This window comes from Macaca thibetana, chromosome 4 (assembly GCF_024542745.1).
Source record: "Macaca thibetana thibetana isolate TM-01 chromosome 4, ASM2454274v1, whole genome shotgun sequence".
Lineage (NCBI taxonomy): Eukaryota > Metazoa > Chordata > Mammalia > Primates > Cercopithecidae > Macaca > Macaca thibetana.
In genome coordinates this window covers 126,999,582-127,013,771 of record NC_065581.1, presented here as the reverse complement: position 1 = coordinate 127,013,771, position 14,190 = coordinate 126,999,582, and the positions used below count along the sequence as shown (strand labels likewise).

At 43.6% G+C, this 14,190-nt stretch overlaps 1 protein-coding gene across 1 annotated transcript in view; it reads left to right on the top strand.

Annotated features, from left to right (window-relative positions):
* Nucleotides 1–14,190, top strand: part of ARFGEF3 (ARFGEF family member 3) — a 190,354-nt gene that overhangs the window by 111,569 nt on the left and 64,595 nt on the right. Inside the window, exons 13-14 of the mRNA XM_050787319.1 lie at nt 7,452–7,618; nt 9,010–9,175. Of these exons, the coding sequence (XP_050643276.1) occupies nt 7,452–7,618; nt 9,010–9,175 (333 nt within the window). The remainder of the gene's footprint in view (nt 1–7,451; nt 7,619–9,009; nt 9,176–14,190) is intronic.

The window sequence follows — 14,190 nt, the reverse complement described above, 5'->3', positions numbered from 1 at the left end:
GCTGAAGTCGTGCAGGATAATGGCAGGAAGGGCAGGAGGCATTGGGGTGAAGAGGAGGCCACAGACTGCATGCCAGGGTGGTCAGTGAATGTGGCTGTGTCTGGCGTATCACGGAGGAGAATTTCAAGGATGGGTGGAAGATCTGGCCAGATGATAGGAGCCTCAAAGGCTGAGAGTTTGCTTGCTTGTTTTAATAAATGGAGGAAGAGAAGTATTCTAGAAGCAGGGATGGAGAATAAGTAGTCTAACAAAATCCTCTACCAACACCTGGCATTGTAGACTATAAAACTTAGAGAATGCAACAATATAAAAACCACACAAAATCTCACTCCTGTAGTCTCAGCACTTTGGGAGGCCAAGGTGGGAGGACATAGTGGGCAACATAGTAAGACCTTGTCTCTACAAAAAAAGACAACACAAAATAACTAATCATACCACCTAGAAGCTGACTCTGAAATATCGTGGCATCTTTCTTTGCGGTCATTTTTCATCATATGAATGTGCTTATTTACATGTATGTGCAATAATAACAATAGCTAATCTAGCATGGAACTTCCTGCATGCTGTGTATTATCTAAGGGTTTTATAGATATTAACTCATTTAATACTCATAACAACGCCATAAAGTAGATGGTATTATTATCCTCATTTTACAGATGAGAAAACTGAGACACAGGTTAAGTAATAAGTCATCCAAGGTATGTACATAGCTAGGAAGCAGTGATACCAGGATATGAGCCTGGCTCCAGACAGCACACTCATTACACTGCACAGTACCAGGATGGGGGGAATGAATATCATATGTGTAATTTTGTAACTTACTTTCTACTTAATATTTTGTTGCCATGTTCCTTGTGTCTTTAAGTATTCTTTGCAAATATGACTTAGGATGCCTCTATAATACCCATTCCTGCTAACTTACCACAATGTACTCAATTTCTCCTTTTGGTGGATCTTTAAACTGTTCTTCACATGCTTCTCTCAGAGGATTTTCAATTATTTAGGAGATGCTGTTCAAGAACACAAAAACCTCTGGAGTTGATTAGCTCTGGAGAAAAAGAAAAAAAACCATGGTGGCTGAAAAGCTGTAGCCCAGCAAATGTATGAGTTTTTTAAGTCCTGACAGACTTAAAAATACCAGTGGATACCTGGCGTCTCATTGGCTCCTGGGAACCTACATTGAAGAAACAGAAACTCAGGCAGAGATTTATAGCATACTAGCAGATGCCATTTATTTATTTATTTACTTATGAGACAGTCTTGCTCTGTCACCCAAACTGGTGTGCAGTGGCACGATCTGGCTCACTGCAACCTACACCTCCTGGGTTCAAACGATTCTCCTGCCTCAGCCTCCTGAGTAGCTGGGATTACAGGCATCCACCACCATGTCTGGCTAATTTTTGTATTTTTAGTAGAGACGTGGTTTCACCATGTTGGCCGCTGGTCTTGAACCCCTGACATCAGGTAATCCACTTGCCTTGGCCTCCTAAAGTGCTGGGATTGCAGGCATGAACCACTGCACCCGGCCTATATAGCCATTTACAATGATGTTTTCCAGTAATATTTAATGATATGAAAAATTATCATAATGTAATTTTAAAAAGAAGGATTTAAAATTCACATTAAAATGTTAATACTGCTTATCTCAGCCTGGTGTTATTACAGATTATTTTCTTCTTTGGGCCTTTTTCCAAATCTCTAAAAGAATTTCTTGCAACCTCTATCAGAAGATAAAGCAGTATTGTTATGTAAAAATTAGAGCCCTAGGGTTAAAGAAATCTCTGACTAAGCAAAGTTGTGTAATCTTATCACGAAGGTTTAGAAAGCTCATACTGCCCCGCGTCGCTGACAGCGGGTGTAAGAGTGTCCTTGTGCACAGTGGGTGGGTGGGAAAATTGGTATAAATCTTTTCGGAAAATAGTTTGGATGTATCTATTAAACTTAATATACTTATTCTGCTTTTAGTACACTTGCAGAAGTACTAACATTCATTTCATTGTTTCAGTTTTTTTCATAATTGAAACAACATAAATGTCCACCAATAGAGCATTAAGATCAAATAAACCACAATGTAACTCTGCAATGGTATATGCACAGTCATTAAAAAAGAAGGAAACAGACCCAGAAGTGTCGATATCAAGACACATCTATCACATATTTTTAGAAAACATCAAGTTACAGTTCGACATATGTAGTGTGATCTCGCTTTGTGGTATTTTCATACACACAAGGAAGTCCATCTTTCTGGTAGAGGTATCATTGGGCCTTGGAAGAAGCGGGGACTACTGTTCTTATTTTTTATACTCTTCAGTACTATTAAATGTTCTAAATTAATGTTTATCTAAAGAAGAAGTACCAAATTCTCTCAGACACAGAAGAGACTTTTAGGGGTCTCTTGTGCTAATCTGGTATCTAATATTTCACTGGTAAGCAGTCAAGTAGGTGACCCATCCTCCTGTTTCCACAGTCAAGCACATCTTAATTATAGAGGGAGAGAATTAACTTTAGTTACTGAACACTGGGCAATGCAAAGAGTGAGAATACGTTAAAGGTCATAGTTCCTATAGTTTGTTACTGTAAATTGGATAACACATCAGTGAGGCCAATCAGAGGGAAGAATGGAAAATAGAGTATCTATTAGAGAGATACTGGATATGGCAGAATCTTTTCATGACATTCAAAGCAAGTAGAGCATGGCTAGTGCAAAAACCTGAAGTGTGGGCCCAAAAGACCTTTGCTGATTTTGAGCTGTGTAACTTTGGGCAAATTACTGTCTCTGGGACACTTTCCTTACTGGTAAACAATTTGGCAGGATTAGAAAGTGATGTATGAGGAGAGATTGGTTCTAGGCAATAGAAAGCATTTAATGAATTATCTTATCATGTTTCCATTATTATCAATATCACCAGTAAGCTATATCTGACATAGCAAGAAAATGGCTGTTTAAGTTGACAAAATAGACCTTATTTTGTTTTATTTACAAATTTGCCAGCTCTTTGTAATTTAGGAAATCAATCTGTATGCGGATGTAGGCTGGTACCAACAGATTACCTGTAACCAGGGTAACCTGACGAAGTCTTTCCACCGGCAGTACCTGCCAGGGCTTCATCACTTCGCTGCTGATTTTGGTCTCCATGTCAACAATCCATTAGCGGCCTTTTTCACTTTCAGCATCTGAGCAAGTGCTCAGTTTTCCAAAACATCCCGAGGTAAACATTTCAACATTTTGAAAGGAATTATTACTGATGTCTAAAATGAAAGTCATTTACAGATTCATTTTTTCTTGTTGATAGACTCAATTGTACCTTTCATCTACGATCTAAGATAGTTAAACACCCAACCCTGAATGCTACTTTCTGTTTTACCGTGGAAGGAGACTGGTCTTGTGCCCTGTGTCTCCTCCAGATAACTGAAATCAGCCCCACTAGCACCTTGAGAGTGCCGGGGGTTCCCATGGACCATCAGGTCCCAGGACCATCACTGCTCATGTGCTAACCAAAGATACAGTTTTCAGATCTGACTTGCAGTCTGATCTTCATTTTAAAATGCACCTCAGCCTTGCCAGGCGCGGTGGCTCACACCTGTAATCCCAGCACTTTGGGAGGCCGAGACGGGCGGATCACGAGGTCAGGAGATCAAGACCATCCTGGCTAACACGGTGAAACCCCGTCTCTACTAAAAAACACAAAAAAAAAAAAAAAAAAAAAAAAAAAACTAGCCGGGCGAGGTGGCAGGCGCCTGTAGTCCCAGCTGCTCGGGAGGCTGAGGCAGGAGAATGGTGTAAACTCGGGCGGCGGAGCTTGCAGTGAGCTGAGATCCGGCCACTGCACTCCAGCTTGGGCGACAGAGCGAGACTCCGTCTCAAAAAAAAAAAAAAATAATAAAAAAAATAAAATGCACCTCAGCCTTGCCAGGCGCGGTGGCTCACACCTGTAATCCCAGCACTTTGAGGGGCAGAGGTGGGCAGATCACCTGAGGTCGGGAGTTCTAGACCAGCCTGACCAACATGGAGAAACCCCGTCTCTACTAAAAATACAAAATTAGCCGGGCATGGTGGCGTGTGCCTGTAATTCCAGCTACTTGGGAGGCTGAGGCAGGAGAATCACTTGAACCCGGGAGGCAGAGGTTGCAGTGAGCCAAGATTGTGCCATTGCACTGCAGCCTGGGAAACAAGAGCGAGACTCCACATCAAATAAATAAATAAAATAAAATAAATAAAAACATAGTAATAATAATAAAATGCACCTCAGCCCATGATCACAAAGTGCTCTTGGTAGACAACGTCTTCAGGCAACTTCAAAATTTCTGCAGTTTTGAATTTCTCCCGCCTTGTTTTATAAGGCAGAGGTAATGCCCAACCTTTGATTGTCTAAGGTGGTTTTATGGGAATAATATATATGCTTACTCCCACCAAAAAATGTTTATTCTGCCCTCAAATACGGCAAATTCTTGAATTATTTTCAACTTTGAAAGCTTTCTCTGGTCCACATCTTCTTACTTACCTATTTATTAAAATTCACAGGGATGGCTGGGCATGGTTGCTCACGCCTGTAATCCCAGCACTTTGGGAGGCTGAGACAGGAGGGTCACAAGGACTTCAAGATCAGCCTGGCCAACATGGTGAAACCCTGTCTTTACTAAAAATACAAAAATTAGCTGGGCGTGGTGACGCACGCCTATGATCCCAGCTACTTTGGAGGCTGAGGCAGGAGAATTGCTCGAACCCGGGAGGCGGAGGTTGCAGTGAGCCAAGATCACACCACTGCACTCCAGCCTGGGCGACAGAACAAGACTCTGTCTCAGGAAAAAAAAAAAAAAAATTCATAGGGACGACATCACTGGATAAACATTCTGGTTGTAAATTTGTATCTCTCATTTCTTTGTTAATTCTAGAAAACTCTTACATTACATATGAACCATATTTTTGATTAAAGAATAATTTTAGACCTGATTTGCAGAGTATATGGACATGTGTAATTTGCATGCACAAATGTAGAGATGGACTGTTTCCCCCACATCGCTAAATTCAGCCTCCGAGTATTTGCAGGAACAAATGGAACATTCATTGAAAATCTCTTAAGGTGCTCTGAGAGGAATGGCTCAGTGTGTTTTGTCCACACTTGTCTGGGCTGATAATGCCTGTGGGGCTTTGGAGGGTAAGAGGAGATGACAGTGTAAGGACACAGATGTGCAGTTGTCTTTGGGCTGCAGAGCTGTGAGCTGACCACCAGGCTCCAGATAGTGAGGAACCCTGAGGGCCTAGAAATGGCTGTCTACAGATGGCCTTAGGACCAGCATACTAGCAGATGCAGAGAAGCCGAGTTCCATAATTTTGTCACCCCAAGCTCCCTGTGAAAGTTTGAGCCAAGATACCAACAACTCTGACTGAATGAACTCATCTTAGGAGCATGAGATATAGTTGTTTGTTTTTTCAGTTTATTTATATAAAGCTCAAAGGGATCTTCAAAATTAAAACTTTAGTAAGTATAAAATATCTTTTAAAAGAAAAAGATAGTGGGGAGAAAGTCGATAACTATTATTTAATGGTTTTTTTAAAACCTCTTTATTTCCTCATTTATTTTTTAACAGTTTTATTGTGAGATAACTCACATACCATACAGTTTAACCCACCTAAAGTGCACATTTAACATGGGTTTTTATGTTTTTGGTTTTTTGTTTTTTGGGAGTTTTTTTGAAGCAGAGTCTCATTCTGTTGCCCAGGCTGGAGTGCAGTGGTGCGATCTCTGCTAACTGCACTCTCCGCCTCCTGGGTTCCAGTAATTCTCTTTCCTCAGCCTCCCAAGTAGCTGGGACTACAGGCACACACCACCACGCTGGGCTAATTTTTGTATTTTTAGTAGAGATGGGATTTCACCCTCTTGGGCACGATGGTCTCGAACTCCCGGACTCAAGTGATCCACCTGCCTTAGCCTCCCAAAGTGCTCTGGGATTACAGGTGTGAGCCACTGCGCCTGGCCTAACGTGTTTTGATGTATTACATTATTATTTGTTTTCATCATGGTAATAATATATGTAACAAAATTTGCTATTTTAATAAATTTTAAGTATACAATTCAGTGGTACTAATTATATTCACAGTGTTGTGCAAGTATTTCCAGAGCTTTTTTAACATTCCAAATAGAAGGTACTCTGCCCCCGGTCCCCAGTAACCTCCAATCTATTTTCTATTTCTTCAAATCTATTCTAGGTACTTCATAGAGTGCACCATATATATTTGTGCCTGACAGCATGTTTTCAAGGCGCCTCTATGTTGTGGCATATATCAGAACGCCATTCCTTTTCATGGCTGAGTAATGCCCACTTTATGTATATGCCACATTTTGCTTATCCATTCATCTGTGGATGGGCACTTCAGCTGTTTCCACCTTTTGGCTATTGCGAGTAATGCTGCCGTGAACACTGATGTACAAGTGTCTGTTCAAATCCCTGCTTTCAGTCCTTGTGGTTATATGGGAGTAGAATCGCTGGGTCATATAGTGATTCTATGTTTAGCTTTTGGAGGAACATTATTCCTTTTGAAAAGTTGTATTTACCAGTAACTTTTCTAAACATCTTACACGCATTATTGCATCTAATTCTCATGCTGGCATGTCCATTAATTCTTATTCATTCAGCAAATGTTTTTAAGGGTCTACTAGGTACCAAACACTGTTCTAGGCACTGGGGATTCTATAGTGAACAAAATGAATAAAGTATCACCTTCTTATTGATTTTATAGTAGTGATGGCAGATGATAAACAAGTATATATTAATATAAAGCTGGGTAGAATAAATGCCATTGAGGCCATTTTTTAAAAGCCAGGTAAGGAAGTGGCATATTGGTGGGCAGGAGTGGATTTGCTATTTAATAATGGAATTAAAAGGGAAGGTGTCTCTGTCACTTGAGCAGAGACTTGGCAGAATCGAGGGAGTGCAGCATCCAGAGATCCTGGGATCAGTCTAGGGAGTGGCAAAAACAAATGCAAAGGCCCTGCGGCAGGTCTAGGCCTGGTGTGGCTAAGGGACAGCAGGCAGTCAGGGTGGCTGCGGGGAGTGAGAGGGAGAGAATAGGGTGAGGTTGGAGTTTTATTATATTGTGATGGGGAGCCACCGGAGGACTCAAGCTAGGGATAGAATGCAGTCAGTTCTTCTCCCTATTATAGGAAAAGAAGGTGAGACTTAGAGGGTTTACATGATTTTATCAAAGTTGTAGCTGCTAAGTAAGAGATCAGGATCCAGGCCCAGGCAGATCCACTCCTGAGCTCACGCTCTTTGCCACCAGGCTGGCGTGTGTATCAGGCCCTAAGGGTATTCCTGGCTAGCTGTCAGTGCTATACATAAATGTCCTATATGATGCAGCATCTATCACAATGGGTTTGCAGCTCTTTGGAAGCCAGCCTTGCCAGGCACACTGTTCACAGCCCCAAAAGTCCCTTCATTTTCTCCCTTAGGCATGATGCACTCTCCTGGCTTTGATGGGAATAGCAGCCTCAGCTTCCAGATGCTGATGAACGCAGACAGCCTCTACACAGCTGCACACTGCGCCCTGCTCCTCAACCTGAAGCTCTCCCATGGTGACTACTACAGGAAGCGGCCGACCCTGGCGCCAGGCGTGATGGTGAGTGTGCCATCCCTCGTTGGACTGGCAGAGGGCAGGCTGTGGCCTCCTGGTGTACAGTCGAGTGTCAGTGCCCTGAGTGGGATGGCACAGCGTGTTTTGTCCCACACTGCTCTAGATTGGTAATGCCAGTGGGACTTTGGGGGGGTGGAAGGAGATGACATATATATAAGGGCACAGATATACAGTTGCCCAGCACCGTGATCACAGAGCTGCCCACTGGGCTCCAGTGAAGAGTGTATGGACGTGAGGTCCTGGAAATGGCTGCCCAGGGATAACCCGTTAGTTTCATCCCATGCCATTATTAAACACATGGATAAAACCTGTTCAAAACCACATCATTGATGTGTTAAGGGAGATCAGAAGATATGCAGGAAAGTTGCTGAAAATGAGTTGTGTTTTTCTTTGTTTTGAGACAGAGTCCCGCTTTGTTGTCCAGGCTAGAGTGCAGTGGTGTGATCATGGCATGGCTCACTGCAGCCTCAAACTCCTGGGCTCAAGCAATCCTCCCACCTCAACTCCCAAACAGCTGGGACTACAGGTGTGCACCACCATGCCTGGCTAATTTTTTTATTATTTTTTGTAAAGACAGGGTCTTGCTATGTTGCCCAGGCCGGCCTTGAACTCCTGGGCTCAAGCAATCCTCCCAACTTGCCCTCCCAAAGTGCTGGTGTTACAGGCATGAGCCATCATGCCTGGCTGAAGGTGTGCACTTAGAAAAACTCTTCACCGTATTCCAACATGTTCCCAGACCGACTGTTGACCCAGAATGAAGCTCACTGGCTGTTGCTTATAAGCACCTCCTGTAAGGGATGCAATGAGAATGTTGATTGTCCTGTGGTTAGCTCCTGTGATGGAGCAAGCCACTCCATGGTGTACCCTATTATCAGTTCCTGAGCCTAAATCCATGGATCTACATGAAGGAAATCAACAACCATTTGTTTGCTTGATAAATTGTAAATTCCCAAAGGTTAAGTGGTTACTTCATGAGCATAAATGAAGTATCTCTGGAAATGTGCACATTCCTGCAGGAACAGGAACGCGTTCCATCTCTGCTGCTGTTGGTGCTTGTAGAAAAGGAAGCTCTGTTACTCTATTAAAGACATCTGTGCAGTTGCAAACCTTTCCACACATGCAGGAGTAAGAATGAAAAGTGCAGTCTCTGTAATCCTTCTGCAAGGTGTCTGTCAAAAGGTGTCATCAGTGAAGGAGACCTCAGCACATTTGGGAATTCTCCATCTCCGCTTCTCCCCGCTTGCCGCCCCATTACCCAATACACAAGCCTTGGTTTAGTTCAGGGCTCCGTGTCATGAAGAGGTAGCAGAGGCACTTAGGAGCCTGTTAGTGAGTGGGGTGTTATGTGATCACCTTCTCATGCGATCTCTCTGTAGAAGGACTTCATGAAGCAGGTGCAGACCAGCGGCGTGCTGATGGTCTTCTCCCAGGCCTGGATTGAGGAGCTCTACCATCAGGTGCTCGACAGGAACATGCTTGGAGAGGCTGGCTATTGGGGCAGCCCGGAAGATAACAGCCTTCCCCTGATCACAATGCTGACCGGTCAGTGGTTCGTCGCAAGGCCTTGGGGCACATGGTAGGGTGGGATGGCTCACGCTTTAAAGCCTCTTTCAGAGAAGTGTTGGTGCTTGGAGCAGACTTTGAAACAGCACCCACAAAGCTTCCCTGGCATTGGTGACAGTTCCAGGGAAGTGTCATGAGTTCACTTCACAGGAGTTTTCTGTACCTTTTCCATGTGGGAGTCTGTAGGGCTCACTGTGCCCCATTAGATGAGAACTAACTTAGCACCTTTGTCTGTTGGTGTAAAACTGTAGGCCATGTCTGTAGGATGTGTAGGCCCAGGATTATTCCTGGGAGTTCTCACATGCTAATAGTCACCCATATCATTTCATTCAGTGTTCTTGGGATTTACCAATAAATGTAAAACGACTGACTTTAAAGTTGGCTTCCTGGCCAAGCGCCGTGGCTCATGCCTGTAATCCTAGCACTTTGGGAGGCCGAGGTGGGCAGATCACCTGAGGTCAGGAGTTCGAGACCAGCCTGGCCAACATGGCAAAACCCTGTCTCTACTAAAAATACAAAAATTAGCTGGGTGTGGTGGCAGGTGTCTGTAATCCTAGCTACTTGGGTGGCTAAGGCAGAAGAATCACTTGAACCCGGGAGGCAGAGGTTGCAGTGAACCGAAATCACACTACTGTACTCCAGCCTGGGCAACAGGAGCAAGACCCTGTCTCAAAACAAAAAAAATTGGTTTCCTTCTGTTTTCTATCTATATCAGAGGCCCTCCCTTCCCTTCCCAGCTGTACCAGAATTAAGAATAATGCCAAATACTTACCAGCATCTTTGTCTTCAGTATCCAGAGCTTTTTTTTTTTTTTTGGAAAGAAAATATTTGTTCAGGAATAGACGTTGCAATGGGAATATGCCCGCCATAGTAAACTACGTGCTTATACAGGGAGGTAAAGGATGGCAAAGGTGTTTAAAGGAATAATGAGGAGGATTTCATCATTGTTTTGAGATAATGATCCTTAAGTAAAGGATCAGTAACAGGGGCAGTGCCAGTTTAACTTGGACAGGCAAGCAGGTGCCAGGCAGATGTCCTCACAGGAGTATTATTTTGTGTAAGGTTGCAATGGCTTGTGAGTTGCAATGGCTTGTGAGCAAGTTGGTCCTTTTTGCAGAGTCTCATGTGATAGTTCTCTCTATATATATATAATTTCAACTATTACTTTAGACTAAAGGGGTACATGTGCAGGTCTGTTACCTGGGCATATTGCATGATGCTGAGGTGTGGGGTCAACTGATCCCATCACCTGGGTACCGAGTATAGTAGCCAACAGTTTTCAACTCTTTCCCCTCCCTCCCTCTCCTGCCTTGCAGTCCCCAGTGTCTATTGTTAACGTCTTGATGTCCATGAGTACCCAGTGTTTTTTTTTTGTTTGTTTGTTTGTTTGTTTTTTGAGACGGAGTCTCGCTCTGCCGTCCAGGCTGGAGTGCAGTGGCCGGATCTCAACTCACTGCAAGCTCCGCCTCCCGGGTTCACGCCATTCTCCTGCCTCAGCCTCCCGAGTAGCTGGGACTACAGGCGCCTGCCACCTCGCCCGGCTAGTTTTTTGTATTTTTTAGTAGAGACGGGGTTTCACCGTGTCAGCCAGGATGGTCTCGATCTCCTGACCTCGTGATCCGCCCGTCTCAGCCTCCCAAAGTGCTGGGATTACAGGCTTGAGCCACCGCGCCTGGCGAGTACCCAGTGTTTAGTTCCCACTTATAACTGAGAACATACGGCATTTGGTTTTCTGTTCCTCCATTAACTCGCTTGGGATAATGGCCTTCAGGTGTGTCCATGTTGCAACAAAGGACATGATTTGGTTCTTTTTTATGGTTATGTAGTGTTCCTTGGTGTCTATGAACCACAATAACTTTTAAAATCCTATTTGACAATTAGAAATTTCACATGAGAGTGTAGAGAGCAGTATGCCATATTGTCGTGGGGCAGTGTTTTTTGGCAAAAGCAGCTTTTCATGGCTTCTTGTGGCTCGGCCATAATGCCAAAGATGTGCAAAAGTTTAGTCGGGTCATCGCTTGCCTTAGTAAGTTAGAGTTCCAGGCTTGTCCTGGATTGTCTCTGAGTCCCCAAACTGGGTTTTTTGTTTGTTTGGTTGGTTGGTTGGTTGGTTTGGTTTTTTTGTTTTGTTTTGTTTTGTTTTTTTGAGACAGAGTCTAGCTCTGTTGCCCAGGCTGGAGTACAGTGGCATGATCTCGGCTCACTGCAACCTCCACCTCCCAGGTTCGAATGATTCTCCTGCCTCAGCCTCCCGAGTAGCTGGGATTACAGGTGCTCACTACCACGCCCAGCTAATTTCTGTATTTGGAATAGAGACAGGGTTTCACCATGTTGGTCAGGCTGGCCTTGAACTCCTGACCTCAAGTGATCTGCCTGCCTTGGCCTCTCAAAGTGCTGGGATTACAGGTATGAGCCACTGCACCCACCCTCCCCACACTGGTTTCTGATGCAGTTATCCTCTCGTGCCTCCAGCAGAAGGAGGTGCAGAGCATGGCCCTGACCTCTCTGGAGTATCTGTATCCTCACACAGCTCAGCATGGCTCTGTGCCCAGCAGGAATAGCACAGGACTGGGCAGGCCAGTCCAGCTGGGGCACAGAATCCGTTGTCCAAGGGGTGTGTTATGTTGCCTGTGGTTGGCACTGGGGGCTCTTACAAGGTGTCAGAATAAACTACTGGCAGGTGGAACCCAGCCATGTAGAATTTGGGGTGAGGCACTATTTAGGAATCAGGCAGAAGATCAGAACATACAGTGAGGTCTGTCCACGGGTGGCAGAGTCCTCGTCATTGATTGGCATTTGGAGTCTTGTTTCAAGAACTAGGATGGAACTGGGGGAAGTAAGATTGGGTCTCGAACCTTGCGGATCAGGATCACTGGAGAGGTGATCAATTTGTGTTTTGTTAATCATGATAGCATTTACATCCATTTGAAAAATAAGCATTCAGGCCAAGCACGGTGGCTCACACCGATAATCCTAGCACTTTGGGAGGCCGAGGCGAGTGGATCACTTGAGGTCAGAAGTTCAAGACCAGCCTGGCCAACATGGTGAAACCCCATCTCTACAAAAAAAAAAAAAAAAAAAAAAAAAATGCACAAATTAGCCGAGCATGGTGGCAAGTGTCTGCAGTCCCAGCTACCTGGGAGGCTGAGGTGGGAGAATCCCTTGAACCTGGGAGGCAGAGGTTGTAGTGAGCTGAGATCGCGTCACTGCACTTCGGCCTGAGTGACAGAGCGAGAATTGTCTAAAAAAAAAAAAGAAAAAAGAAAAAACAGAAAAAAAGAAAAGAGAAGTAATCTTTCAAATGTATGAGAGCCATTTATTTAGTTTACCTATAAGCAATGCTTGATTTCTATCTGTTTTCACAAACTCCTTTCAGTAGGGATGGAAGGTACTGCCCAGAGCTTGTAAGTCTGAGAATTTGGATGAGGATCCTAAACATTCCAGCTTTAATTTGCAAATACCATAGTTTCTGCCAAAGTAATCTCTGTGACTCTCTTGCCCAGGCCTTAATAAAAGGAGTCATTCAGTAGATGTAAAATGAATAAGTAACAGACTATTCATAGTTCCCATATTCATCAATCATCACTGTTAATTAGCCATCGCTGTTATTAATGGAACAGTAAGCTCAATTGCTATGTCCATAGGAAAGCTATTTAACTTTAAAGATGAAAAGGGCTTTTCATAAGAATTCAACAAAATAAGGGTCTGTGATTCTTTATGATTGTAAATTCCAGGTATGAAGTGACAAATGAATCAGAGCAGCAGTTAGCCTAGAGTTCGGAGACTTCTATCTGATCTTTCCGTTATGTATGAGGAGAAGCAATGCCAGCAATCTGATGATGAACGCTGTACTAACTGTGGCCATTCCTGGTGTCATGTCAGAGTATTGTATAGAACTGTGGAATTTTAGCACAGAAATAAACTTTGCATTACTTGAATTCATCAGACCTTTACCTAGCACATAGAAAACATCCATTATACTTTGATAAATGAAAATTTCTGGCAAATATCGCACATAGAAAACATCCATTATACTTTGATAAATGAAAATTTCTGGCAAATATCGCACATAGAAAACATCCATTATACTTTGATAAATGAAAATTTCTGGCAAATATCATTAGGTCATTTGACCATACATCAAATTAATTTCAGAGAAACCAGTCTGTTTCCACCTTAGCAGCCATATAAATTTTGTCCCTGTTTTGGTCCTGATAGTTGCCGAGAAGTCTCCAGGTTTTTTGTAATTTCTGTAAGAATCGAAGATACAGTGGAACACCATGCAAAGAAGTCTCATCCTCTTGGGGTGAGGGTGAAGTCCTAAACTCAGGGAATAAATACTAATAATTACAGGCAGTGGCTCACGCCTGTAATCCCAGCACTTTGGAAGGCAGAGGCGGGAGGATCACTTAAGGTCAGGAGTTAGAGGCCAGCTTGACCATCGCGATGAAACCCCGTCTCTATTAAAAATACAAAAATTAGCTGGGTGTGGTGGCACACACCTGTAATCCCACCTATTCAGGAGCCTGAGGCATGAGAATTGCTTGAACCCAGGAGGTGGAAGTTACAGTGAGCTGAGATTGCGCCACTGTACTCCAGCCTGAGTGACAGAGTAAGACTCTGTCTCAAAAAAAACAAAAACAAACAAAAAACCCACAACTACCCTCCTTTCCCATCCCCCCCTGTGTTGCATTCAGCTATATTAGTTGCATCCAAGTATGTATATTTCAACTCCATAGTCACTTTTCCAATGGTTACTTCCTTTATACTGAGGAACTTGGGGCCTTGGCGAGCCTGGCCCAGGGCTACAAGGCTACTTAATTCAGAGCCAAGACTGAAGCTCAGCCTTCTTGACCCCACTCCAGTCCTTTCCTCACCATAATGTTAAAGAGTGGTTTGTTGAGCTAATTCTGTAGAAGAGAATTTGTTTCAGCAAAAACTTAAACCGGATAACTGAGGATCTAATATGGAGCTGGAATGGTGTAGAGAGGCCT